This window comes from Mesoplodon mirus, assembly GCF_964341445.2.
Source record: "Mesoplodon mirus genome assembly, chromosome: 2".
Classification (NCBI taxonomy): Eukaryota; Metazoa; Chordata; class Mammalia; order Artiodactyla; family Ziphiidae; genus Mesoplodon; species Mesoplodon mirus.
Window position 1 is genome coordinate 215,429,555 of NC_138977.1, and position 26,664 is coordinate 215,456,218.

The 26,664-nt window shown below is 38.7% G+C and overlaps 1 protein-coding gene across 1 annotated transcript in view; it reads left to right on the plus strand.

Moving 5' to 3' along the window:
* Positions 1 to 11,923: 11,923 nt before the first annotated feature.
* Positions 11,924 to 26,664, plus strand: part of ATRNL1 (attractin like 1) — a 707,592-nt gene continuing 692,851 nt past the window's right edge. Inside the window, exon 1 of the mRNA XM_082611125.1 lies at positions 11,924 to 12,315. Coding sequence (XP_082467251.1) covers positions 12,011 to 12,315 — 305 coding nt within the window. The 5' untranslated portion in view covers positions 11,924 to 12,010. The remainder of the gene's footprint in view (positions 12,316 to 26,664) is intronic.

Consider the following 26,664-nt stretch of genomic DNA (forward strand, 5'->3'; position numbering starts at 1 on the left):
TGGCTGCCTAAGTAGGCTTTATCAGTGGAGGATACGGGAAGGACAGTTTTCCTCAAAAGAAGTTGAGGGCTTATCTCTAATCATAATTATCTAGTGCAGATGGGAAAGGAATAGTGGATTACTCAAAACCCACAATCATGGAAATCTAGAAGTACCTAGACATTTTACTTAACTAAGTAAATGATCACACCAAAGATGGAAATTAACTTGAGATTCTTTGATTCTAATACATCTCAGAAAGGGATAATTTAAATAATATCCTCATGGGTATTGAATTTGTTCTAACCCTGTTGGAAAAGCATGCAGACATCATCAAGAATAGTTCAAAGACTACATTTTAAAGAGTAGTGGTAAGGACTTCCCTGGTGGCGCAGTGGTTAAGAATCCGCCTACCAATGCAGGGGACACGGGTTCGAGTCCTGATCTGAGAAGATCCCACGTGCTGGGGAGCAACTAAGCCCATGCGCCACAACTACTGAGCCCGTGTGCTACAACTACTGAAGCCCGGGCGCCTAGAGCCCATGCTCCACAACAAGAGAAGCCACCACAATAAGAAGCACGCACACCGCTACGAAGAGTAGCCCCCGCTAGAAAGCCTGTGCGCAGCAACGAAGACCCAACACCAAAAAAAAAAAAAAAAAAGAGTAGTGGTCGTCAGATAAGTAATAAGAAGCTATTCTAGTTAAAAAGGGTTGTATAAAATATTGTAATAAATTTATGTTCATTTTACAAAATGCACATCCTAATTTTGAATGGTCTGTTTCAGTTTCTCTTCTTTATCTCAAAAATGACTGAGATAGATAAGAAATAAATTAGACAAGGTCAGCTAAAATAATTACAGCACATATAGCAAGACAGAACCCAGAGATGAATGGCTAGGACTTTTTACTTGGGGGAAACATGGTAGAAATCTGATAAGAGCTATAAAATGATAAATGTTAAAGAGAAGGATAATTGAACACTTTTATTTATATTTTCTAATAATTAAGAACTAAAAGGACACTTGATAAAATGAAAAAGCAGAAAAATTTTAAACTAATAAAAGAGTCTATTTTTAATTTAACAATTAACTTTAGGAGTTCAATCATGGGATAATTGCTGCAGGTAGTTTGGGATGATTTAGAAAGATCAAGCATTCATGTGAATGAAGATAGTGTTTGCAGCCACAGAGTTAGAACAAAAATAATGAGCACTAGCAAGTCCTGAGGCTTTAGGGCATACACTGATCATAAGCCAGAGGAAATGTTCCACCTGATGTAATATTGTCCACCCACTGGGACTGTCGGGCATCTACAAGCCTTCTGAGCATGTGCTGGGGTGCTGGCACTGGCTTTTTCAGTGGTTTCCCTTGAGTTATTGCACACTTAAAGGCATCATACCAACACAGTATTGCTGCTTTGCTGTTTATTCCTACATATTTTTGGTGTCTGGCTAGCTCAGAATGCCCATATTTTTTTCTTATTAATGAGGTTGATTTTTTTCTTATTTTGAGTGATCATTTCCAGTGTCATCCTTTCCAGTCTTTCTCTAATAAGTATTTCGTTTTGACTAGTCTGCATGTTTAAAAGAAGATCAGTTGAGCCAAGAATCTGTCGGCAATGATGTTATTATTTATGCAGAGGAGACTTGGGGTAATCTTAGAGATTGACATTTCCTTAAGCATCCTCCTAGCCGTTAAAAATAGTCAGGATTTTTGCTGACGATTCCTACCAGAATCGAGTTTGTGGAGGGTGTTTCCAAGTGAATACCTAACCTCTTATTCTGATTCTTTCTTTAAATTCATTCATTGTGTAGTCAGAGATGCCAAAATCCTACTGCTAGTCCAATCTCCACCTAAAGTAGGTAGCTATTCACCATGAGGTATGTGTCAAATTTTTCACCAGGTGCCACTGTCTAAAATCCACCATTACTATTTAGTTCTTTTGTGTCTGTTCTCTTGTTGGACTTCTTTTATTATTATTATTATTATTATTATTATTATTATTATTATTGTTGGCTCCGCCACACAGCTTGTGGGATCTTAGTTCCCCAACCAGGGATCGAACTCGTGCCCCCTGCAATGGAAGTGTGGAGCCCTAACCACTGGACCACCAGGGAATTCCCTGGACTTCTTTTAAAACTTCTTTTAAAACTTCTTTTAAAACATTCCTTCCATTGACACCATATTATACTAAATCACTGAAGGGTGTTACTGGCATCTCAGATTCATTTTCTTTCAAACAGGCCAGGTAGTAGTCAAAGAATGTTCACATTACATACGTGTGTGCTGTGTGTTCTGGGTAGCGGGGAGGGGTAGATGGGGAGGTGATACATCTTTATACTTTTCTTATATTCCTTATCAAAACTATTCTCAGGAATAGGTACAAAGTCATTCATACTCAGATGTTATTGACTGGTACAAACTAAGCACATTAGCCCTTCGAAGGTGCTTGCAATAGAGCAAGCGCCCCCAAAACCTTAAGCTAAAAGACAAAAGCATTGATCTTGAGTTCCAAGTTTTAGCTATAATGTGGGGATAGTGTGTTTTGTTCTCTGGGCCTTTCCGGTGGTCACTGCAGTCACCCACATGTGTGGCTCCTTATCTCACTTTGGCATAAGGCAATGGGCTGGGCTGCTGCAACGGCGGATCAAGATGCTGAGGAATTACTGAGCTTGCTTCATGGCTCTTTAGTGTCACATGGTCCCAGTGGGTCCTGGTGCAGTGTTCTCCCAGAAAGAATAAAAGGAGGCACAAATAGGGCTTCACAGTTTTTCAAAAACTTTGACATTTTATCTCATTTGGAATTTTGATTCTCCCAATAACATTAAGGGAGGGCTAATATTTTTTGCTGTTTTACAAATGCAAGAACTGAGAGCGAGTGAGGAACATACTGTTTAGTTGTAGAGTTTGGGTCTCCTGGCTCTTTGTCTAGTCCTCTTGGCACTATCTTGTGCTACCTCCATAAACTAAAGGACTGTGTCCAGTGATGAAGAGCATGGCCATAAGCGTGTTCGAAAATGTCTGTTACCAAGTGGTTTAGATAATTTAATAAATACAACTCTTGCACATGCTTCCTAGTTGTGGATATAACATTTTCTCTGTTTACTGTAGAAGCAATTTTCTTAGGAAAATATACGTCCTCTTCATGTGCAGAAAGACTTTCCGACTACAGTCTAATTTAAAAATAGAAAACTTGGGGTTTTTCCTTAAAATCAGCAATGTTCATGTTGACCTTTTTTTTCATTTAATTTTAAATTTCACATCAGCTTTGCAGAGGGATATGAAGAATAAGAAGAATCATAAGGCTGGTTTTAATTTACTTGTGTACATTTTCAAAATTACTGTGCCTGGAGTCGTCCAAGACTGATGTTTTTAATAAGTAGAATGTCGTGTTATCAGGATTTGTGGGGCCTGGCTATCATTTGTCAGATATTTTTCTTTTTTTTATATGTGCACTGTTTTGTGGTTCTTCTCTGTGTCTGAGCTCTGTTCAAGGAAACCTCACTGCACCCTGATGGCTTAGTCTCTCCTGATCAGAGAGTCCATAATTCTCTTTCATGTTCTTTTCCACTAAACATAAACATATTTTCCTAGGTCAGGACCCCAAGCAGCTTTCTAAAAGCTAGTATGTTATCGTTCATATGAATTGTTTATTTTGCTTGGGAGTTTTTGTTTTTTAAGTGCTTCCTGTTTTTCTTACTGTGACTCACTTTTTCTTAAAACAGAGGGAACATGAAGCAAACCTCAACTCAACTGAGGTTTATAGAAATTCTACCTGTTTTATCTACATATGGGCAGTGTCTTAAGAGTGTGTAGCAGTTATTGGGTTTTCTCACAACTAAAGCAGTTCTTTCTATTGCTCAAAATTACAAGTACCTTTGCGTTCAATGACTATTTTTTCAGTGTATGACCTTTCTTAAAGTTGGTTTATTTGGAAGTAAGGTGATACAGCATAATGCAGTGATAACTAATGAGTCATCTGGAGAAATTAGAGTTATCTATTGGGGAAAAATTATGACTTCTGGAAACAAAAGAGTACAATATTTCCTTTTTTGTTACCTGATTCAAACTGAAATTTTGTACATTTCTATTGCTAGAACTGAATTTTTTTTAAAAAAAGGGTTTTGTTCTCCTTTTGCAAGAAGGAAAGTACTAGCAAATGACATCTTGGGGATGGAATAGAGAAAAGGTCCCTGACATTTTTATCTCCCCCATGCCTTAATTCCTTTCAGCACTGTCCCAACAAGGAGAAGATAGGGAGGCCTATTAAATGTCTTGGAATACTTTGGAGATTTCTAAATTTAGTCACCTTTTCTTGACATTTTTTGTCAATCACTGGGCCATGCCCTTTCCTCCTTTGTTTCCTTCTCTGTTTCTCCTTCTCCCATTCAGTAAGTCAAATTCTTTTTTATTTTTTAAATACATTCATTTTTTTTTTTTATTTTTGGCTGCGTTGGGTCTTCGTTGCTGCATGCGGGCTTTCTCTAGTTGCGGCGAGCAGGGCTACTCTTCGTTGTGGTGCGCAGGCTTCTCATTGTGGAGGCTTCTCTTGTTGCAGAGCATGGGCTCTAGGCACTTGGGCTTCAGTAGTTGCGGCACGTGGGCTAAGCAGCTGTGGCTCATGGACTTAGTTGCTCTGTGGCATGTGGGATTTCCCCAACCAGGGATCGAAACCCTGTCCCCTGCATTGGCAGGCAGATTCTTAACCACTGCACCACCAAGGAAGTCCCCATTAAGTCAAATTCTTATACCTTCATTTTCAAGAGAAATTTTGTTGCTGACTTGGCTTATTCTCATTGCCTTTTTTTTTTTTAAGTATGTCTATTTCCTCTCTGCCTTTTCTCTCCATACTTAAGCAGGAACTTTAGTTAGCCAGTTAATTGATATTAATTGATAATCTGTATGTTGCAGACTCTGAGCTGGGCTTTCAATGTCTGCCTTTAGCTCTGCTGGCAACTTTTCACTCTGTTCCAAGTGTTTGATACAGGGTTCATTCTTTGATGGTCTGTCCTTTGGTTTAGTTTTGCCTCTGCTGTCGCTCACTTATTATGGATGTTGGGCAAGTCACTTAACTTTATTGAGCCTTGAAAGGCCTTTCTGGAGCTAGCTATGGATGACCAACCTGAAAATTTCTCCTATTAGCCTGAACTGTTAAGGTATAGGACAAAGAAACCTGGACTGCATTTCAGGAGAACTAGGGTTTTAGACTTAGCTCTGCCACTGTGTGAGTTTGCATAAAACTTCACTTTTCTGGGCCCCAGCATCTCATCTGCAAAATGAAGATCTTGGACTTGTTTCATCTTTAAAATAACAGTTTTCTTATAGCTCTGCCTCATTCTTTGTGTTTTTGTATTGACCAAATCTCTTTCAATAATCCTTTCCATCACATGGGATTAGGATTAATTCTGTTCCTAAGAGTAATTTTTGAACATTAAATGTCCGTATTATTAATATATCTTAATATATTATAATACAAAATATAGTATATACTATACTAATATACAGTATTAATTTGTATAGTACTTTACCATTTAGTAGGCTCTTTCATATACTATTCTGTTTGGTCCCTCATCTCAGCTCTGAAATGGGCATTGACAGGTAGTTTGATTATACCCATCTTATAGGTGAGAAAACTGAATCACAGAAGTTAATGGATCATGAAAGGGTAACCAATATACAGGTGGAAGAATTAGAAATCAAACTCAAGTGTCTATGAGTCTTAGGCCCCATGCCACCTTTTTTATTTTCTTAGGGACGCATATTTTTGTTTATTTATTTATTATTTCTGTATATTTTAGGAGTAATTTTTAATTTTTAATCAAAGAGTACTGAAAGCTTTATAATAAAATGCTGCATCTCCTGCTCCTCTTCCCTATCCCCTAAGGGAAAGCAGCTTTCAACTTTTCTTCAGTGTAGTATACTTATACTGCTCTTTCTGGATTTATCAGTTTTGGACTTGCAATTACTTCTTATTAAGGAATTAAAATTTAGCACTATCCTTCTTTATCCCCTCCCATCTTTTTAATAGAGATATTTTATATATTTTTGGTTAAAGAAATAGTTAGCATTTATTACGACTATGTAATTATCGTTTCCTGCTGAACAGTCTTGTATAGGTTTCCTTCCTTCCTCTTCCTCCCTCCCTCCCTCCCTCCCTTCCTTCCTCCCTCCCTCCCTTTCTTCCTTCCTTCCTTTCTTCTAGCCAACAATCACTTCATTTTGTTCATTTACTTAGCTAACTGTGGGTTTATTCCGTTTTCTACCCAAATACTCCAAGATCTGTCACATATTTTTTCCAAAAGCTCCAACAGTTTCAAGCACTCATATCCATTACTTTCCTAGATACCTCCCTCCCCAGCCTCTGTTTCCAGGTTGGACTGGCTGCTGGGGCACAGCTGTCCATCATTCTAGGATATCCCTTCACAGTTCTCTTATGTTCGGCTTCTTGTCCCTTTGTTTCATTCTCCAGGAGTTTCCTAAAGAAGGGTCCCTTAGGAGACAAAATTTATGAAGGTTTGTGTGTCTGAAAATGTCTTTATCCTCATACGTGAGGATACCATTGCATTTGCCTGTCTCCTTCCTCCCTCTCCTCCTGCCCCCCAATATGTGAGTCTTGTTAAACTCAGTGTTTTAGGCATCTGGAGGCTCAGTCTAGTTCTGGGGAATATTTTTATGTTGAATAAATTAATCTAGACGATTTTTTCCTGCTCCTACATAGGAGTTGTGCATTAATGTACTATCACATTAGTAAATGTACTCATATGATAAATGCTTAATTTATAATCATACATAATCTTAACAAAGCTTCTAATTTTCTTAGTTTTTCCCTTCTTCATAAGCAGAGACACCTTCTTTGTCTTGTATTCTAATTTCTAGATAATTTCCTAAACTTTACCTTCCAAACTTTCTATTGTATTTTAATTTTGGCTGTCCTATTTTTAATTTTTCTGTTTTCTGAGTGTCCTTTTATATTTTTAAAGAGTATCCAGTACTTGTTTCATGGTTGCAAAACCTTCCCTTATTACTTTGACTATGTTTTCTCTAATTTCCTTTTCTCTGTTTTGGTTTCTGTATTTTATGTCTAATGAACTTTTGCTGTCTATATTTAAGAGGGAGTCATGAAAAAAATTATTGAGTGGGGCTTATTGACTAGCAGGCTTCATTGTAGGGTGATCCATTTGGCTTCAGTGTGGTAGGTTTGCCATTTGGTTGGGAGACCCTGAATGATAGTATCTTTTCTCTTGGACTATTCAATTTTTGCAGATAAGTATCAGGTTTCTGCCTGGGGTTATTCAGTTGGCTATAGTGTTCTGGGAACAGGTAGGCAAAGGAGGCAGCAAAATGATACCATTCGATATATAGATTTTCACTTAATCTCTCCATTTTCAGCTGGGTACCTCACTCCCTCCTTCTATAATCCCTGGGGCCCCAAGTCTGGAAACTCTTTGATTCAATTTCTCAAGAGATTTAACCTCCTGTCAGAGTTGGGTCTGGGTTAGTTTTAGCTGCTTAGGGTGAGGAAGGGTACTGTGGGTGCTTATATTGCCCTCATCCATTCCCCCAGTTTTCATCCTAAAGCCCTATCTTTACCTTCCATGGTAATTCTTGCCTCTGAATCCTGACGCTTTCCTGGGCTCTTCAAGAGAAACAGGCTTGTTCCTTATTATAATTCATCTTTGCAGGCATGTACCAGTTCTCCATTCACTTTCCTCCTTCCAGTGAATTGACTCTTCCAAATACATTGATATTGTTCATCTACTAGTTGGTTATGTTCTCATTTTCTTTGTCATTGTGAGTTTATACCTTTAAAAATTAAAAAACATTTTCTGCCATGTTGGTAGAGTTCAGAGCAGAGGTAAATACGCATACTTAGTCCACTATGCTTAATAGGAAGTCCTAGCCCATAATTTTATTGAATTAAGTTCCATGAAAGACAAATTTTTGCAATTGACTGCTGTAATCAACTTTTTTTGGTAGCAAGTCTGAATATTTAGGATAAAAAGTTTAGTTTTTAAATTTTATTTCCCAGTTAAAAAAAAAAGTATTAGCCCAGCATAGTAAATTTAGAATCTTTGGATTTATTCCCTTGGATTTACTTATGACAATATGTCTGAAATGTGTTAAGTTGAAAAATTGGCAGGATCAGACTGTACGTGTGTGTTTGCAAGTGTGACAGCAAGAGAAACTGAAAGAAGAAAAGAATGAATCCAAGCGAAAGCAGAGTGTTAGATTTTGGTGGTACGGGGAGGGGGGTTTCAGGTCAAAGTCATATCAACATTTTCAAAATGATCAATAATGTTTTAATGAGTACCTAAAGGTGATTTTTTTTTTTATTGTCTAATCTCACAGACCATTAATGCTCTATCAGTGTCTTAAAAATACTGCCCCGACTGCACTAAGGGTCCCTTTGAATGAATGCATTTCTGGCTCTTGGGGCCAGGCTATCTACAGCTTTCATTACTTTAGCTGCTTTCAGAAGCCTCCTATGAGGCAAATGATGAATAATAACCAGAGTAGAGATCATTCTTCAGTCAAGCAACTGAGAAGGGGCTCCTTTGGTTCATTAGCCCAAATAGGATCTTTTACTTTTTGAATGGCAATCAACAGAGCAGTGGGTCTATCATTTTTCTAGTTCTTTAAAAAAAAAAAAAAAATTTGCATTTCCTTCAATTTGGCAACGTGAAGTCTTAGATTTTTGCCTTTTATAGTACCATTGTTAGATGGTATGAATGGAAATGAAACACACTCCCCCAAATATCTAAAGGTCCTGATATAAGGCTAATTGTTGAGAAAATATACTTATCTTTCCCCTTGGAGCAATTTTAGTAGATAATTCCAATCTTAACAGTTTCATCCTACTTCATTAAAACTGACTTTTCCCCTACTACCTCTTTGGAGTACATTTTCACCTTTCTGCTGGATTTATGACTGCTATTACCAATACTATGAATTATTGTAGTGTTGTGTAGCACAGCTAGGATGCTGACTCTCCTTCTTTGGAAAAAAGATAACATCATGTTGGAGTTTTAAAATTTCTTGATCAAAGAAAATACTGAAACATCAGTCAAGATTCTGGGCAAGCTTTATCACTATTTTGTGCAACCATTGTAAATCATTTAAGTTTTCTGTGTCTACATTTGTAAAATATGTGCCACTCAGCTGTACAAGGAACTCCCAATCTAGTGAGCCTAATAAAAGATAAGCTTATCCAGGGGTAGAAATCATGTTTTATTCATCCTTGTTTTCTCCTGCTTAAATTCATGATAGTTACTCAGTAAATGTTGACTGAGAGGGTTTGAAAGAAAAACAGGATATAGGGCAAGTGCAAATCCTGTGAGATCTTTATGAGAATAATTTTATATAAATTTATTCAGCTTGATTCTAAAGGCAGTGTTGAGAGGAGGTCTGTGGGGCTGCATGTTCTTCAGTGTAACCTAAAGTACTGAGCTGATTATAGTGGTTAGAAGATTAAAAGATATATATTTTTAATGGGCAAACCCTTTGCTTAAACATAGCCTACCATCAGTATGTGGCTGAGCAGTGATCTCTCTTGTTAAAGTGGCTCCTGTGTATCGAGTTACCTTCACACTCAGTGATGGTTTTAAGGGCTTGGCCACCTTCCACATGTCTGAAAGCAACTCTACATTAGATGTGAGAAAGATGTGGCTGACTTTAAACTTTGGTTGGTGTGAGAAGAATGGAGAAGGCAACAGGGCTTGTTCATGCATGGTTAATACTAGAAAGAGTTCCGGATTTTACAGTCATGGAAATTAAAAGGTGCGATCCAGAACAATTTCCTCCTTCTAATTATTTTTCCAAAATGTTCTCCTCTCCTTCTCCCCCATCCCAAGCAGTCTCTAAGGGGCATACTGATATCGAAAAGATGTGAAAAGGAGAAGGAGCTGTCCTAATTTTTAGGTTTGAGATTGACATTTCTGGTACTGATATTTTGGGGGAATTGTGATTTGTTTGTTCCATAAATGAAAATCATGATTTTCCTTTTTCTTTTTTACTTCCGAAGGAGCCACCTCTTTCTGAACCTTTTTTTCCTCCTTAAGTCATTGCCGAGGTGTTTGCAAACCAAGCCAACACTTACATTTTATTCACCAAACTAGAACAAAGCCAACAGAAACAGCCTAGTAAGTAGCGGAAAAAGCACAGACTTGCGTTTAACGCTCGGTTCATTGCTTTCTCCTAACCTGTCTGACAAATCTTTCAACCTTTTTGAGTCTTTCTGTCTTCATCTGCAAAATGGGGTTAATGGAGGATTTCATCTGCAAAGTGGGGATAACAGATTAAAAGAGATGACATGGGTACATTATGCCCCAAATATGCATGAGTGGAATCTTAATAATAATATTATGACTGTGTGGTTACAACAAAAACTTTTTCTCCTTTTGCTGTCAGAAATGCTTTTGGTAGATTTCAAATTCTTTTCCATACTGCCTGCTCTTCTTTGGTGGGGATCCAATAATATTGCTGTGACTCGAGTGTATGAGGCTGCAATTTGTGTTCGGCTTCCTTTCTCAAGGGTTCAAACAGCCTGTTTAGTGAAGGCACAAAAGTACAAAGCAAAAATTTCAGCAGATGCCATCAAATCTTGGAAAGTCATCTAAAGGAGGAAAGCTTGCTACCGAGGAAGGAAAAACGGCTTTTTTTTGGGCATCATTTCTGCTCTTCTGAAAAAAGCCCCGATGTTGCAATATTTTTCAAGGCAGAATATTGTCCCAGATGGAGGAGGAAGCACTGACAAGCAGAAAAGGAGATACCTGGGATTCCGAGGCAGCGTCGGAGAGGGGCGGCGCGCCCGGGGCACAGAACCTCGCAGCTCTTTGTTGGGGGCGGGGAGTCACTATTTCCGCGCAAGAAATGGCTCCCCCTGGATGCGGCCCCTCTGCGGAACCGGCTCCGCGACCCCCGCAGGCCCTAGCCCCCTCCTCTCTCCGTTCTTGCGGACCCCACCAAGTGGTCGGAGTGCGGTGCCTTTAAGACTTTTGCCTGCTGCACATGCTCAGCTCTTTGTGTGTTGTTGGAGTTTTTCTCTTTTCAGAAAAAAAGAAATAGGCTGGAGGATGGGACGGAGGAAGCAGGGAGCGCTGGGGGAAAAGTGCTGCACTTTTGTAGCTGTAGACAGCGGACGGGAAGGGCTTATTTTCTGCTGAAGCTGCGAAGCCGGTCCCGATCTGATCTTTCGTCTGGGGGTGGGGGGGCTCACGAGGCGCGCGGTGCGAGCGGGGCCGACTTCCCAGGCACGCCGAGGGGAAGGGCACGGCGGGCTCGCGCGCCACACCTGGCGAGCCGCTCTCCCCTCAGCCGGCAGGCCGGGCTGTGCGGACGCGCGGAAGAGTCCCTGGTCCCTGTAGGGGCGGGGCGAGACCACGCTCAGGGCCTGTGTGGGGAGGAGCGGAGGCATGCGCGAGTGGGGGAGGCGGCCCAGCACCCCGCGGGCTCTAAAGGCAGCACCGGCATCTGGCTAACGTTACCGGAGAGAAAATGTTTTCTGGGGGGCCGCTGGGGGCCGGCCGGGGCGGGCGAGGCTGAACTTCCCTTCCTGAGTCCCCCCTCCCGCGTTGGGTGCGCCCACCTCGGGGCTCCCGTGGCCCCCGCCCTCCCGGGCGCGCCGGGCTGGGAGCTGAGGAGGTTGGCGCGAGCCGTGGGCGAGGCGGGGCCGCGCGCTGGGTCCCCCTCCCCCTCCCGCAGGTCCCCTCCGGAGCGCCCCGCGCAGCTTGCATCTCCCGCTCCCCGCCTCCGGCCCGGCCCGGGGCGCCGTGGCGGTGGGCTCGGCCTGCCGCGGACAAGGTCAGGAGACGGAGAGGCAATGCCCGAGTGCGACTGGAGGGAGCCGAGCGGAGGCGACAGCGGCTGGGATCTGTCCCTCCTGACCGGGGAGCGGGACTGGGGCAGGCGCCGGTGAGGAGGAGAAGCGGCGGCGGCAGCGGCGCGGTGTTCTCTCCGGCCAGATTTCCTCTCCGAAGCATCCCTGTTTGGCGCCCGAGAGCGCCTCCCGGCCGGGCAGGGGCACTGGGAAAGATGGAACCGGGGGACCGGGCCCGCACTGGTTCCCCGCAGCCGGCGGCCCCGGGGCCGTGGAGAGCTAGACCGGCGGGCGGCGGCGGCGGCGGCGGCGCCGGCGGCGCCTCCTTCTGGCTGCTGGACGGGAACAGCTGGCTGCTGTGCTATGGCTTCCTCTACCTGGCGCTCTACGCGCAGGTGTCCCAGTCCAAGCTCTGCGAGAGGACCGGCTCCTGCTTCTCGGGCCGATGTGTCAACTCCACCTGCCTCTGCGACCCGGGCTGGGTGGGGGACCAGTGCCAGCACTGCCAGGGCAGGTTCAAGTAAGTGCCTTCGCCGGACCCCGAACCTCAGCCCTGCCCCGCACCCGTCGCGGCCTCCCCCCTTCTCTCGGCCCCGGGTCCCCCGGCTGGGAGCGACCCGCAGCGCCGCGGGAGCGGGGCCCGCGCTGTCCCCCTCCAGCCCTCGCGCCTCGGGGACTTCGGGCCCTGCGTCTCGCACCGACCGCCGTGGACGCGAAGCCTTTCCCGATGGTCCACCTATCCGCAGCGACTCTGGTCCCCTGATCGTCAAAATTTTCACACTCAGTTACGGTGCCAAACACCATTTTGTTAGGACACTATTTTTTAATCAAAAATTATGCCCGTAACTCGTGAAATACTTGCGCATTGTGAAGCATTCAAACAATACGGAAGTTTAAAGGTTAAAAGTTCTGGTCTACCAGTACCTCCCTTTTCCCCATCCTACTCCCTTCTCTAGAGGTAAGCACTGCTAACATGTTAGTGTATTTAGTAATAGTGATCATAAGTAGAGTTTATTATGGCCTTACTATGTGCCAGACACTGTTCTGAGCCCATTACGTGGGTTATCTCGTTTGTTTCTCACACCAACTCTGAGTTACTAGAATTACTATACCGGTTTTACAGAGGGAAATCGAGGCAATCCAAATCAGCCAGCCTAACTGTAGAACATTTACTTTAAGCCAATATACTATGTTGAATTTGCGAGGACAGTCTTGAATTGAGAAATACAAGAGTGACTTTGATAAGAGGATGAAATACCTGGGCTTTTTAACGTGGTGGAGATAAAAGATTTTTCTAACTGGTTCTTTGACTATCAGCTGTTGTGTGGGAGCATCACTTTCGTTTTTTTGAAGCTCAAGGCCCTAAGGAGCTTGCTTTACGGCAGTAAAGATACTTTCCCCCATTGGTTGATGTTTATTGCGTTGCTGTCTAATATGAAAAGAAATGGGTGAATGTGGGGGGAGCAGCAGATAAGATAGTTGAGGCCAATAGGGTGTCCATTTGACAGCTTGCACATAACAGTCACTAAGTACGTCAACTTCTTGGTTTTCTAGGTACTTCACATGAAGTTTGCTGGCTGGGTTAGTAGCTCTGAAATTGCACTCTGTAGATTACTTGTTGTCAGGGTGATAGCAAAATCTAAGTGAACTGTCTCTTGGGCTCTAAGGCAAAGGTAGGAATATGGTTCACCTGCTAATGTATTACAGGAAAATTTCCTGGGAGTTTTAAACAGCATATTTTCCTTTTTTTGAAAAAAAACTTGCCAGTTAAGACAGTGCCCCTGAAAACTCATTGTAAAAATGTATTTTTAAAAGTGGGACTTTTTAATTTAAGTAGATCTTACTATTTAAATTAATTGACAGGAAGTTTTTGGAAGTGAAATCTCAGAATGAAGTTTTATGAAATTCATCTGTAGCAATAAGTTAAAATGTTTCCTAGCTTCATAATTTCACAAATTAGCATAGTACTGTAGTTTTATATTTTAAAAAAATTTGGTGGAGGTACTAATTAAAAGTTTAAAAAAGCGTTTCAAGGTCTGCAAAGATATTGAACTGTGCTTGTTAGCAGTCTTTATAACTTAAATGTTCTTAAACTTTTGCTTTGATCATAACAGCCAGCCTCTTTACCTAGCAAGAGAGGATTTTGAACATATGAACTGGTAGTCAACAATGAAAAAGCCACATCCATTTTTTAATATCCTTTGGTACATAAATAGGAAGATTGCCTGATTCATGTGTAAGTTAGGGACATTGGCCTTTGGGTGGGTGGAATTGCTCCATTTCTCTAAAGAGGACAGAAATTGCTGCAGTCCTGAGAAGCTTCTGTCTATATTTTATAGTAGTGGAATTGCTAATCAGCTAGATCAGCAGCCTGTAACCTCACTAGCAGAGGTTGTCTCAGTTAGTAGGAAAGATCACAGATCAAGTTAAAACCAGCTTAAATAATATAGAGAGATGGTTGGTGTTCGTGAAAGATACATTAGTGAGTAAAAGAGGACTAGTTTTTTTTTTTTTTATACAGATACAGTTAAATAACAGTAGACCCTGGACTAATCATTGAATATTCATTTCCTTGGAAGCTGTTTACTATGATTCATTGTACCCTATTAGTAAGTACTTTTTCATTTCTCTGTGGAATTCTCTTAGCCTAAAGAAAAAATTGGTATTTAATGTTAAAGGGAAGAATCAATTTAGAAGAAAAGATTTCTTCCTGGTAAAGTACATGCTAAGCTAAGAAAGGTTTATTTGAGGATGGTGGCTTGTTTTATCCAGCATTTGAAGTAATAGCGTAGTGGGAAAGATTTTAACTGGAAATTCTCACTTCATTAATTATCTTGAAAATCTTTTACTTAACTGAAGGATAGCCACCTAACAAACAGACATCAAAAATGATCAATCTTGGTAAGCAGGTGTCAAAATTAATTGGCTGGTTCCATGGTAACATAGCTTTTTTCCTACTGTAGGGATTTCACTAGGGAATGAGTATCCTTCAAATGCTTCTTTAGAACGGAAGATTGATGGTTAGGGGGAGAAATGCAGAAGCAAATATGGTATCAAAAGTGGTACTTCAGTTCTCTTAGGATTGATTTCAGTCTTCTGTTTCCATTTGAAAAGAATAAAGCTCTCAGAATTACAAGCCATTCCTCTCATAGGTAAAACAGAACGAACACTGATCTTCAGCTAAAGCTGGACTAAAAGACTTAGGACTGAGAATCAGAGAGGACAGTGCCAATTTGAAATATAATAATCAAGGATATGATATATGCAAATTTGAATTACATTTACTTGGGTAGCTTAGTATAACATTGGAGTAGAAAATGTTTTACTATAAACTATTTGAATGAATAACATTCTCTATTAGAAGCCAGTTCTTTAGAATTATTTTTGTAGAGTAGTTGAGATTTATGTTTATATAAATTAATAATTTGAGTTCAAACTTGGACATTTTCTTGCTTATGTGACTTAGAAACCTAAGACTTCTAATTTCTCTTAGGTAAACAAAATAGCTGATATTAACGTTATGAGATTGGAAAATAACTCATATTGTGAATATTTTATAAATGTATATTTATTATTAAAACATATTTATTGAATATTTCTCTAAAATCATCTATTAAATCTTATTGTGTGTTTAATGTATATAGATATTTTTTAAATCTCTTAAGTCAGTCAAGTATGGATAATGAATTTCACACATTTATAATGGAAGTAGTCTATTTCTATTTTGACAGCAAAATGAAGATATAATATCAGGAGTGAGCTTGCTATTGTAAACAGAAAGTGGCAGGGTTAAATGTGTCAATAATTTCCCTAAGTTGTTATTACTATTATTATTATTATTATTATTATTATTATTATTATTATTATTTTTGCGGTACGCAGGCCTCTCACTGTTGTGGCCTCTCCTGTTGCGGAGCACAGGCTCCGGACGCGCAGGCTCAGCGGCCATGGCTCACGGGCCCAGCCGCTCCACGGCATGTGGGATCTTCCCGGACCGGGGCACGAACCCGTGTCCCCTGCATCGGCAGGTGGACTCTCAACCACTGTGCCACCAGGGAAGCCCCTTAAGTTATTATTATTATCATTTTTTTTTTTTTCTGGTACGCGGGCCTCTCACTGTTGTGGCCTCTCCCGCTGTGGAGCACAGGCTCCGGACGCTCAGGCTCAGCGGCCATGGCTCACGGGCCCAGCTGCTCCGCGGCATGTGGGATCTTCCCGGACCGGGGCACGAACCCGTGTCCGCTGTATCGGCAGGCGGACTCTCAACCACTGCGCCACCAGGGAAGCCCCTATTCCCTAAGTTATTATTAAAAAAAAAAAAAAAACAACCCCAACATATGTGTGTATACACACACACACACATACACACACATGCACATATTTGGAATCCTTTTTAATAATAATAGGGAAGCTATTAGTAACTATAAAGTTAAATTGAATATTCCCTGTCCCCAGGTCTTCTTTATTTCAAACTAAGATTATAATATGTAATTTATATCCATGGGTTCTTTTTACATTATTAAACCATAAAATCACTCAATAGATTTTAAAATAATTTAAATTGAGTGTTTCTAAGATCCTAAATTGATAAATTGCTTGTACTAGCATGGTTTTCAAGACCATGTGTCTACATAATATGGTTCCTTTAGCAGATCAGACTCACCCTTCCTGTTTTCCTGCCTGGGTCTTTTAAAGTTCCTTGAAAGTGTCACATTCCTTTTGGACTCAGGGCATTTCACACATATGCATACATCTCTCGGAACCGTCTTTCCTATGTGGTCTTTGCTTGACTTATTACTAAGCATCCTTTGAATTTTAGCTTATACTAGTGTCTAAAGGAAGCTTTTCTGACTCCTCAGACTATGTGACCTCTCATTATGTACTCTTATAGCACTGTTTTTACTTTTCAGCACTTTCATAATGAATTATTTAATTACAATTGTAATTTTTTCTTAAATTATTTTTAAGAGCTTTATTGGGGTATAATTGACATGCAATAAACCGTACAATTTAAAAAGTTTGGACATATGTATGCACCTCTTAAACTATCACCACAATCAAGATCATAAAAATATCAATCACACTCAAAAGTTCCATGTGCCCCTTTGTATTCCCTCCCTCTCCTTTCCGCTGCCTCTCCCTGTCCCCAGGCAACTAACTGAGCCTCTTTCCTTCAGTATAGATTTCTCAAAACTCTTTTTCAAAGTAGTTGTATCTTTTACATTCCCACCAGCAGGGTATGAATGTTCTAGTTAATTTACACCCTCACCAACACTTGGTATGGTCAGTCTTAAATTTTAGCAGTTCTAATAGATGTGTAGTGGTATCTCATTGTGGTTTTATTTTGCATTTCCCTAATGACTAATGAGAGCATCTTATCATGTGCTTACTTGCCATCTGTAGATCTTCTTTGGTGAGGTATCTGTTCATATCTTTTGCACATTTTTAAAATTGTTTTTTCTTATTATTGATTTTTATGAGTTCTTTATATATTCTGGATACTAGTTCCTTATCAGATATATCATTGGCAAATACTTTCTCCCATGTTGGGGCTTGTCTTTTCATTCTCTTAACGGTGATTTCAAAGAACTGAAGTTTTAAATTTCAATTCCAGTTTATCATTTTTTTCCTTTTATGGATTGTGCTTTAGGCACAATATCTAAGAAGCCTTTGCCTAAACCAAAGATTTTCTTTGATTATTTTTTTTCCTAGAAGTTTTGTAGTTTTAGATTTTACAATTAGGTTTATAGTCCATTTTGAGTTAATTCCACATCTAGTGAGAGGTATGGATCTCAATTTTTTTTTTTTTGCATATAGATATCCAATTATTCTAGTACCATTTGTTGAAAAAAACTATCCTTTCTCTACTAAAGTGGCTTGGCAACTTGGTTGAAACCAGTTGTTCCTATATTTGTGTGTCTGTTTCTGGACTCTGTTCTACTGATCTATTTGTATGTCAAGATTATTATAGCTTTATAAGTCTTGAATTCAGGGAATTTAAGTCCTTCAATTTTGTTCTTTTTCAGTTATTTTGGCTACTCTATGTCCTTGGCATTTCCACATGAATTTCAGAATCAGCTTGTCAGTTTCTACAAAAAACCCTGCTGGGATTTTATTTGGGACTGTATTGAATCTATACATCAGTCTGGGGGACAGTTGACACCTTATCGATATTGAGTTTTCTCACCCGTGAACATGGTGTATCTCTCCATTTATTTAGGTCTTCTTTAATCTCTCAAAAATATTTAAAAGTTTTCAGTGAACAGGTCTTACAACTCTTCTGTCAGATTTTCCCCTAAGTATTTAATATATTTTGCTGCTATTGTAAATTATATATACGTGTGTGTGTGTGTGTGTGTGTGTGTGTGTAAAATATGGAAATACAACTGATTTTTGTATTTGGTCTTGTATCCTTCAATTTTGCTAACCTCACTTATTAGTTGTAGTAGTAGTAGTTTTTGTAGATTCCTTATGATTTTCTACATAGATGATTATGTTGTCCTCAAGTAAAAATACTATAAATTAGTATTTTTAATTAAAAAATACTATATTTTTATAGTATTTATAGTATTTTTTATTTATATTTGTTATATATTTTTTATATATTTTAAAATTTATACTATTATAGTATTTTATAGTATAGTATTTTTAATAAAAAATACTATAAAAAAGAAAAAAATACTTTTCCCTGCAATCTGGATGCCTTTCATTTCTTTTTCTTGCCTTATTTCACTGGCTAGAACCTCCATTACAGTGATGTATACAGGTGATAAGAGTGGTTGGCTGTGTCTTGTTTTTTGATTTAAAGGAAAAATATTCAATCTTTAACCATTAAGTATGATGTTATGTGTAAGATTTCTAAAACCTTTCTGATTTTCTGTTTCTGTCAGTTATTGAGAGGGGGTATTGACATCTTCAATTATAATTTTGTAATTATCTATTTCTCTGCAGTCGCATCTGTTTTTGCTTCATGTATTTTGAAGCTCTGTTATTAGGTGCATGAAATTTTGTATTATATCCTGTTGGTAAATTGATCCTTTTTTCATTATGGAATGACTAGTTCTTGAAAAGACTATCTTCTTTTCATTGATGTTTTTGCCCCTTTGTTGAAAATCAGGTGGACGTCTCTCTCTCTGTATCTATTTCTTGATTCTGTTCTGTTCTATTGATTCATGTGTCTGTCCTTTGGGAAATGCATTTCTCTTGACTACTGGATCTTTATAGTAAGTCTTTTTCCTTTTTAAATTTATTTTTGGCCGTGTTGGGTCTTTGTTTCTGCGTGAGGGCTTTCTCTAGTTGTGTCGAGTGGTTGCCTCTTTGTTGTGGTGTGCGGGCTTCTCATTGCGGTGGCTTCTCTTGTTGTGGGGCATGGACTCTAGGTGTGTGGGCTTTAGTAGTTGTGGCACATGAGCTCAATAGTTGTGGCTCGCGGGCTCTAGAGTGCAGGCTCAGTAGTTGTGGCACAGGAGGTTAGTTGCTTTGTGGCATGTGGGATCTTCCTGGACCAAGGCTTGAACCCGTGTCCCCTTCATTGGCAGGCAGGTTCTTAATCACTGTACCACCAGGAAAGTCCCTTTATAGTAAGACTTAAAATTAGATAGTGAGATTCCTCCAACTCTGCTTCTATTTTTGAAAATTCATTTGGTTTTTCTAGATCATTTACTTTTCCACATAAATTTTAGAATCAGTTTGTCAATTTCTTAAAAAAAAAGAAGCTGGGATTTTGATTGAGATTGTGTTGATTCAAGAGATAATTTTGGGAAGAATTGACATCTAGACAATATTGAATTTTCTAGTCCATCAACATGATATATTTCTTCATTTATTTAGGTTTTCATTGATTTCTTTTTTCAGATACGGATACTGCATATATTTTGTCGGATTTATACCTAAATAGTTTATATTCTTTGATGCTATTGTAATTGATAGTTTCCTTTAATTTCAGTTTCTAATTGTTCTTTTTCATTATGTAGAAATGCAGTTGATTTTTGTATATTGACCTTGTATTCTGCAGTGTTGCTAAATGCAGTTTCAGTAGCTTTTTTTTTTTTTTGTAGATTCATTTGGGGCTTTCTATACAGACGATCGAAGCATCTGTTTTACTTCTTCCTTTCCCATTATATGCCCTTATTTTTCTTCTTGTTCTGTTGTACTCGCTAGGACCTTCAGCCTGATGTTGAATATGAGTACAAGAGTGGATATCCTTGCCTTGTTTCCAATCTTAGATGGAAAACATTCAGTCTTTAAACATGAAGTATCATGTTAGTTGCAGGCCTTTTTAAAATAAATGCCCTTTATTAGGTTCAAGAAGTTCCCTACTATTCCTAATTTTGAGAGTTGAGATAATGGAAGAATGTATATTGGTCTCTGCCCCTGGTTCCTGGCATAGAGTTCCTAAAACCGTTATAATTTCCTAAGTGATAAGAGCACTAGAAGCATCTCTTGTTCTAATGTTCATCTTTTACTTTTGTTCCTAACACAGGGCTGCTGAAACCCTTGTAATTTCCCCGGTGATAGTAGTAGCTCCTGAATGGTTTCTGGATGAGGGCTAGTTACCAGAAAGGCCAAGTCATGGTTTGAAGGTTGGAATCTTCAGCCCTGGGCCCCCGTTCTGTTGAGAAGGGAGAATGGCTGAAAGTAGAGATACGATCAATCATGCCTACATGATAAAGCCTCCATAAAATCCCCAATGTTTGGGGTTCAGAGAGCTTCTAGTGAACACACAAAGGTGCTGGGAGAGTGATGCACCTTAACAGGGCAGGGAAACACTGAACTTCTTTGCCCATGTATTACCCTATGTAGCTCTTCTATCTGGCTGTTCCTGTATTATATCCTTTTATAATAAACTAGTGATCTAGTAAATAGAATGTTTGTCTGAGTTCTGTGAGCCTCTCTAGCAAATTAATTAAACCCAAGGAAGGGGTCCTTGGATCCTCCAGTCTGTGGCCAGTTGGTCAGAAGCATAGGTGGTATCTGGGCTTGCAACTGGTTTCTGAAGTGGGTCAGGGTTCGGTGGGGGGGCAGTCTTGTGGGACTGAAACCTTAACCTGTGGAATCTGATGCTGTTTCCTGTTAGGTAGTGTCAGAATTGAGTTGAATTCATGGACACTCTGCTGTTGCCTGTGAATTCCTTGGTGGTGGGGAAAAACCTCCATACATTTGGTGACCAGAAGCGAAGGTTGTGTGAATAGTAAAGGAGACTTATGGGGAAGAAGCACACAGTAGAGAAGAACTGGATTTTTTCCTACACAGGAGGAAAAAAGCTGAGAATTTTTCCATTTACAGTCATGTATGGATGTTGAATTTTGTCATGTTTCTTCTGTATCTATTGAGACAGTCGTTTGGTTTTTCTTCTTTTGTTTGTTAATATTGGTGAATTAAATTGATTGATTTTCAAATGTTTAATCAGCCTTACATTCCTGGGGTAAACTCCACTTGGTCCCAATATATTATACTTTTTATATATTGCTGGATTTAATTTGCTAATATTTCATTGAGGATTTTTGCTTCTGTGTTCATGAGAGATATTGTTCTGTAATTTTCTTTTCTTGAAATGTCTTTGGTTTCCTTATCATGGTGTAATGCTAACCTTATAAAATGAATTAGGAAATGCTCCCTCTAATTGTTTTCTGGAAGAATTTATGTAGACTTGGTATTACTTTTTTCTTAAATGTTTGGTAAATTCATCAGTGATGCCATTTGGGCCTGGAATTTCTTTGTGGAAGGCTTGCAGCTGTGAACTCAATTTTTTAAATAGATGCAGGGATATTCATTTTATCTATTTCTTGAGTGAGTTTTGGCAGATTGTATCTTACAGAGAATGGGTCCATTTCATCTAAGTTTTCAAATTTATGGGCATAAAGTTGTTCATAATATTTCCTTATCATCCTTTTAAAGTCTGTGGGGTCTTTAGTGATATTTCTTCTTCCATTTCTGATATTGGTAGTTTATGTTTTCTTTCTTTTTCTTGCTTAGTCTGGCTAGACATTAATGTTATCAATCTTTTCAAAGAATATGTGTTTGGTTTCATTGATTCCTGCTATTTTTTCTTTTGTTGTTTTTTCAGTTTCATTGATTGCTGCTTCTTTATTTTATTTTATTTTATTTTTGCCACGCCACGCAGCTTGCAGGATCTTAGTTCCTGAGCCGGGATTGAACCCAGGTCCGTGGCAGTGAAAGCCCCGAGTCTTAACCACTGGATCACCAGGGAATCCCTGCTTCCTTTGATTTTAACTTACTTTTTAAATTCTAGTTTCTTAAGATGAAAAGCTTAGATCATTAATTTGAGATGTTTCTTCCTTTTAATAAAAGCATTTGAATGCTATGCATGTTCTTCTAAGCACTGCATTAGCTGAATCTCACATATTATGGGATGTAGTACTTTGATTTTCATTCAGTGTAATTGAACTAAATTATGATTTACCTTGAGACATTCTCTTTGGCTTATGTAGAACTGTTTTGTTTAATTTCCAAATATTTGGGAATTTACCAGAGCTTTTTCTTTTATTTATTTCTAGTTAAATTCCATTATGTTCAAAGAACATACCTTTTATGATTCTAGTTTTTATAAATTTGTTAAGACTTGTTTTTTGGACAAAATATGGTCTATCGTGGTGAATGTTACATGTGCAGTTCAAAGAATATACATTCTGCTGTTGAATGGAGTGTTACAGAAATGTCAAGAAGGTCAGTTTGTTTATATTGTTTAGATCTTCTGTATCCCCAATGATATTCGATCTACTTGTTCTGTTGATTACTGAAAGAGGAGTGTTGAAGTCTCCCACTGTATTTATGAATTTATCTGTTTCCTTTCATTTCCGTCAGTTTTGCTTCTTGTATTTTGAAGCTTTTTTTGAGATGCATATACAGTTAGAATTGTTATGTCTTTTTGGTGAACAGACCCATTCATCATAATATAGTTTCCCATCTCTTTTTCTTTGGTAATTCTTTTTACTTTGAAATCTACTTTGATATTAATAGCCACACTAGCTTTATTCTGCTTATTGTTTGCATGATGCATCTTTTTGACTTGGAAAGAATGATGTGTGTGTGTATGTATGTAAATATATATATATATGTATATAAAATCCAGTCTAATCTGTCTTTATATTGATTTGTTGAGACTATTTACATTTAATGTATTTGGATATTTTTTAGCATTCCATTTCAATTTTCTGTTGGCCCTTTTGGTATATGTCTTTGTATTACTTTTTAGTGGTTATGCTAGTGTGCTAGTGATTACACTGTGAATAGCTAACTTTTTATAGTCTATTTAGAGTTAGTAATATATTACTTCAGGAAAATTAAGAAATTTTGGAACCATATAGGTCCATTTATCTTCACCTGCTGACCTTTGCTATAATTGTCATATAATCACATCTATATGTACGGCAAATCTCATCTGATACAGTTATAAATTTTGCTTTCAACAATCATACATATTTTAAAGAACCTAAGAGGAGGAAGATAGTCTTTTATATTTTCTCAGATATCTGCTCTTCCTTTTGCTCTGTTTATTTCTCAAGTTATAAATTAACTGTTAGTGTCATTTCCCTTTTGTCTGAATCACTTTCTTTTGGATTTCTTTTTGAACACGGCTGCTGCTGATGGACTTTCTTAGTTTTCCTTGTTTTGAGAATATTTTGCCTTTTTTACTGAAAGATATTTTCCCAAGTTCAGAATTCTGGGTTGACAGTTACGTTCTTTCAGTGTTTTAAAGATGTTGCTTGACTGTCTTCTGGCCTGCATAGTTTCTGAAATCTGCAGGGAAATCTGCAGTCATTCTAATTATTTTTCCCCTGTATGTATAATTTCATTTTTTCCCCAGCTACTTTCAAGCTTTTTATACAACTTTTGTTTTTAGCAGTTCAGATTCTGATGTATCTGTGTGTAGCTTTCTTTGAATTTACCCTGGTTAGGGTTTGCTGAGCATCTTGAATTTATATTTATGTCTTTCACAAATATAGGATTTTTCTAAAAACCATTATTTCTTCAAATATATTTTTCTGCACTGGTCTTTTTCCCTTCTCTTTCTGGGACTTCAGTGATACTAATGTTAGGCTTAAACAAAATTCCTGAGGCTCTGTTCTCTCTTTTTTTTTTAACTCTTTTTTTTTCTTTCTTTAGATTGTACAATTTCTGTTGAACTGTCATCAACTTCACTGACTGTTGCCTTTGCAATCTCCACTATGCTTTCGAACCCATCCAGTCATTTTCAAATTTAAGATATAGTTTTCAGTCCCCACATTTCTGTCGTGTTCTTTTTTATGATTTCTATTTCCCTGTTGAAAACTTCTCCTCCCATTTCATTTAAGTGTTTTTACCTTTACCCCATGGAGTACAGTTTTAATACCTAACGTCTTTGTCTGATGATTCCAATTTCTGGATTTTCTCAGGATTGACATCTATTGATTATCTTTTCCATTGAGAATCTGTTACATATTCCTGGTTCTTTGTATGTTGAGTGATTTTGGATTTATTCTGGATGTTCTGAATGTTATGTAGGTTCTTGGTCCTGTTATTCCCTGGAGAATGCTGATTTATTTATTTACTTATTTATTTTTATTTAGTAGGCAACTAACCTGTTAGGTACAAGTAGCAAATTCTCTATCTTGCTTTCTGAGGGCAGTGGTTCTAATCTTCGTTCCATTTTCAAAGCCTTTGGATCTAAATGCACACATGCCACTCAGGGATTAGTCTGAGACTTTGTGATGTTTTAAATTTTAATTCACTTCTCAGAGCCTGTCATAAGCTGCTTTTTGGTCTGTCCCACACATGAGCAGCTCAGATTGAGCTTGAGTCTTAGGTGGGTTCATATACAGAATTAGGGTATCTCCATCTTCAGCTCCCTCTTCCTTAGGATTCCCCCCACACTCTTTGGCTTGAAGGGGCACTTCTCCCCAGTTATTCTTGCTTTTGAAGAGACAGAATTTCTCTTAGGATTTGATCTGCATATGCATGTGCTGCTGCCGTTCTCTCAAGGTTTGCCATCCTTGCCATCTCTCGGGCCATCGTTTTTGTAAAGTCCTGAAGTTTTCTTTCTTGGGTTGTTGCAGTAGCCCTTTAATTGATCTCTCTGTTTCTGTTTTTTTTTCTCTTGCTTATCTGTCCTTTATTGCTGCTACAGTTTGCTTGATAGAACACAAATTTGATCATATCTTCCTTTGCCTAAGAACTGGAGTATTTAAGGTAGTGAGTGGTGCCAAGGTTTCTGATGAGGGATCTGTTGTCATTCACATTGTTGTTCTCCTCTAGGTAGTGTGTCATCTTCCTCTGTCTGTCTTTCTTTCTTTTTTTTTTTCTCTTAAGTTTTCAGAAATTTGGTTATGATGTGTGTGGGTGTGGAATTCTTTGTTTACCTTGTTTATTATTTGCTCAGCTTCTTGTTCTGTAAGTTTCTATCTTTTTCAAAATTTGCAAAAATTTCTGTTATCATTTCTTCAGATATTTTTTTCAGCTCCACACTTTTTCCTCTCCTTCTGTGACTCCAATGAGACAAATGTTAGATCTTTTGTTACTAACTTTTAAGTCACTAAAGCTCTGTTCATTTCCTTCAATCTGTTTTCTCTCTCTTCAGACTGGATGATTTTTATTTACGTATCTCTATACTCACTGATTCTTGCCTCTATCTTCTCTATTCTGCTCTTGGACCCCTCTTGTGAGTTTTTATAAAAAGTTTCATTTATTATATTTTTCCATTTTGTTCTTCTTTACATCTTCTGTTTCTTTGCTGAAACTTATATTTTTGTATTTGTTCCAAAAGTGTCTGCAGCTGCTTGTTGGGCTATTTTTCTGAGACCTGCTCTAAGATTCTTGACAGGTAATTCCAGGATCTTTGTCATGTCAGTGCTGGTACCTGCTGATTATCTCTTCTCAAATGCATTGAGATTTTGTATGGCAAGTAATTTTGGATTGTATCCTGGATATTTTGAGTATTATGTATGAGACTCTTGTTCCTATTTAAATATTCTGTTCTAGGAGGCAGTCAACTCGTTTTGGCATGTATGACCTAGCTCACTTTTTAAAAGTACAGCTTTATTGAGTTATAATTTATATACCATAATATCCACATATGTCATAATACCGTTTTAAAGTGTATGATTCAGTGGTCTTGAGTATATTCAGAGAGTGGTGCAACCATCACCACTCTCTAGTTTTAGAACTTTTTCATCACCCCATAAGGCAAACCCACACCCATTTGCAGTCACTTTCCATTTTCCCTACCCACCAATTCCACTAATCTAGGCAGCTGCTAATCTACTTTCTCTATGAGCTTGTTTATTATGGACATTTCATAGAAGTGGAATCATATAATTATATGGTCTTTGTCACTGACTTCTTTCATTTAGCATGTTGTCAAGTTTCATTGTATTGGTATTCCACATTTGTTTTTCTCTTTATCAGCTGATGGACATTTGGGTTGTTTCTTCTACCTTTTGGCTACTGTGAATAATGCGGCTATGAGTTTTTTGTGTACAGGTTTTGGCATGGACATATGCTTTTATTTCTCTTGGGGATATCCTAGGAGTGTGCTGGCTCTCTTTTGTGCTAAGATTGGACTGCCCACTTAGTTACAATTTAGTTTTTGCTGCGTTGATTCTGATCAGTTTCACATATTGCACCCGAGGGCATGCCCAGGACTTCATACACAGATTTAAAGAATCCCCCTTTTCACCTTTTCACCTTCCTCATCTTTGTAATTTCTTTCCATTCTCTCCTCAGGAGGATAAGGAGAGCTGACTCTATTGTCATTTGCCTGGTTCAGGGCAGAGATGGTCCACCCCCCAGTCTCTGCAGCTGCTGCACCCCTAGTGGTGAGGGGCAAGGGTGCTGCCTTTTTGCTGGCATTTGCTTAGTACAGGGTAGGGAT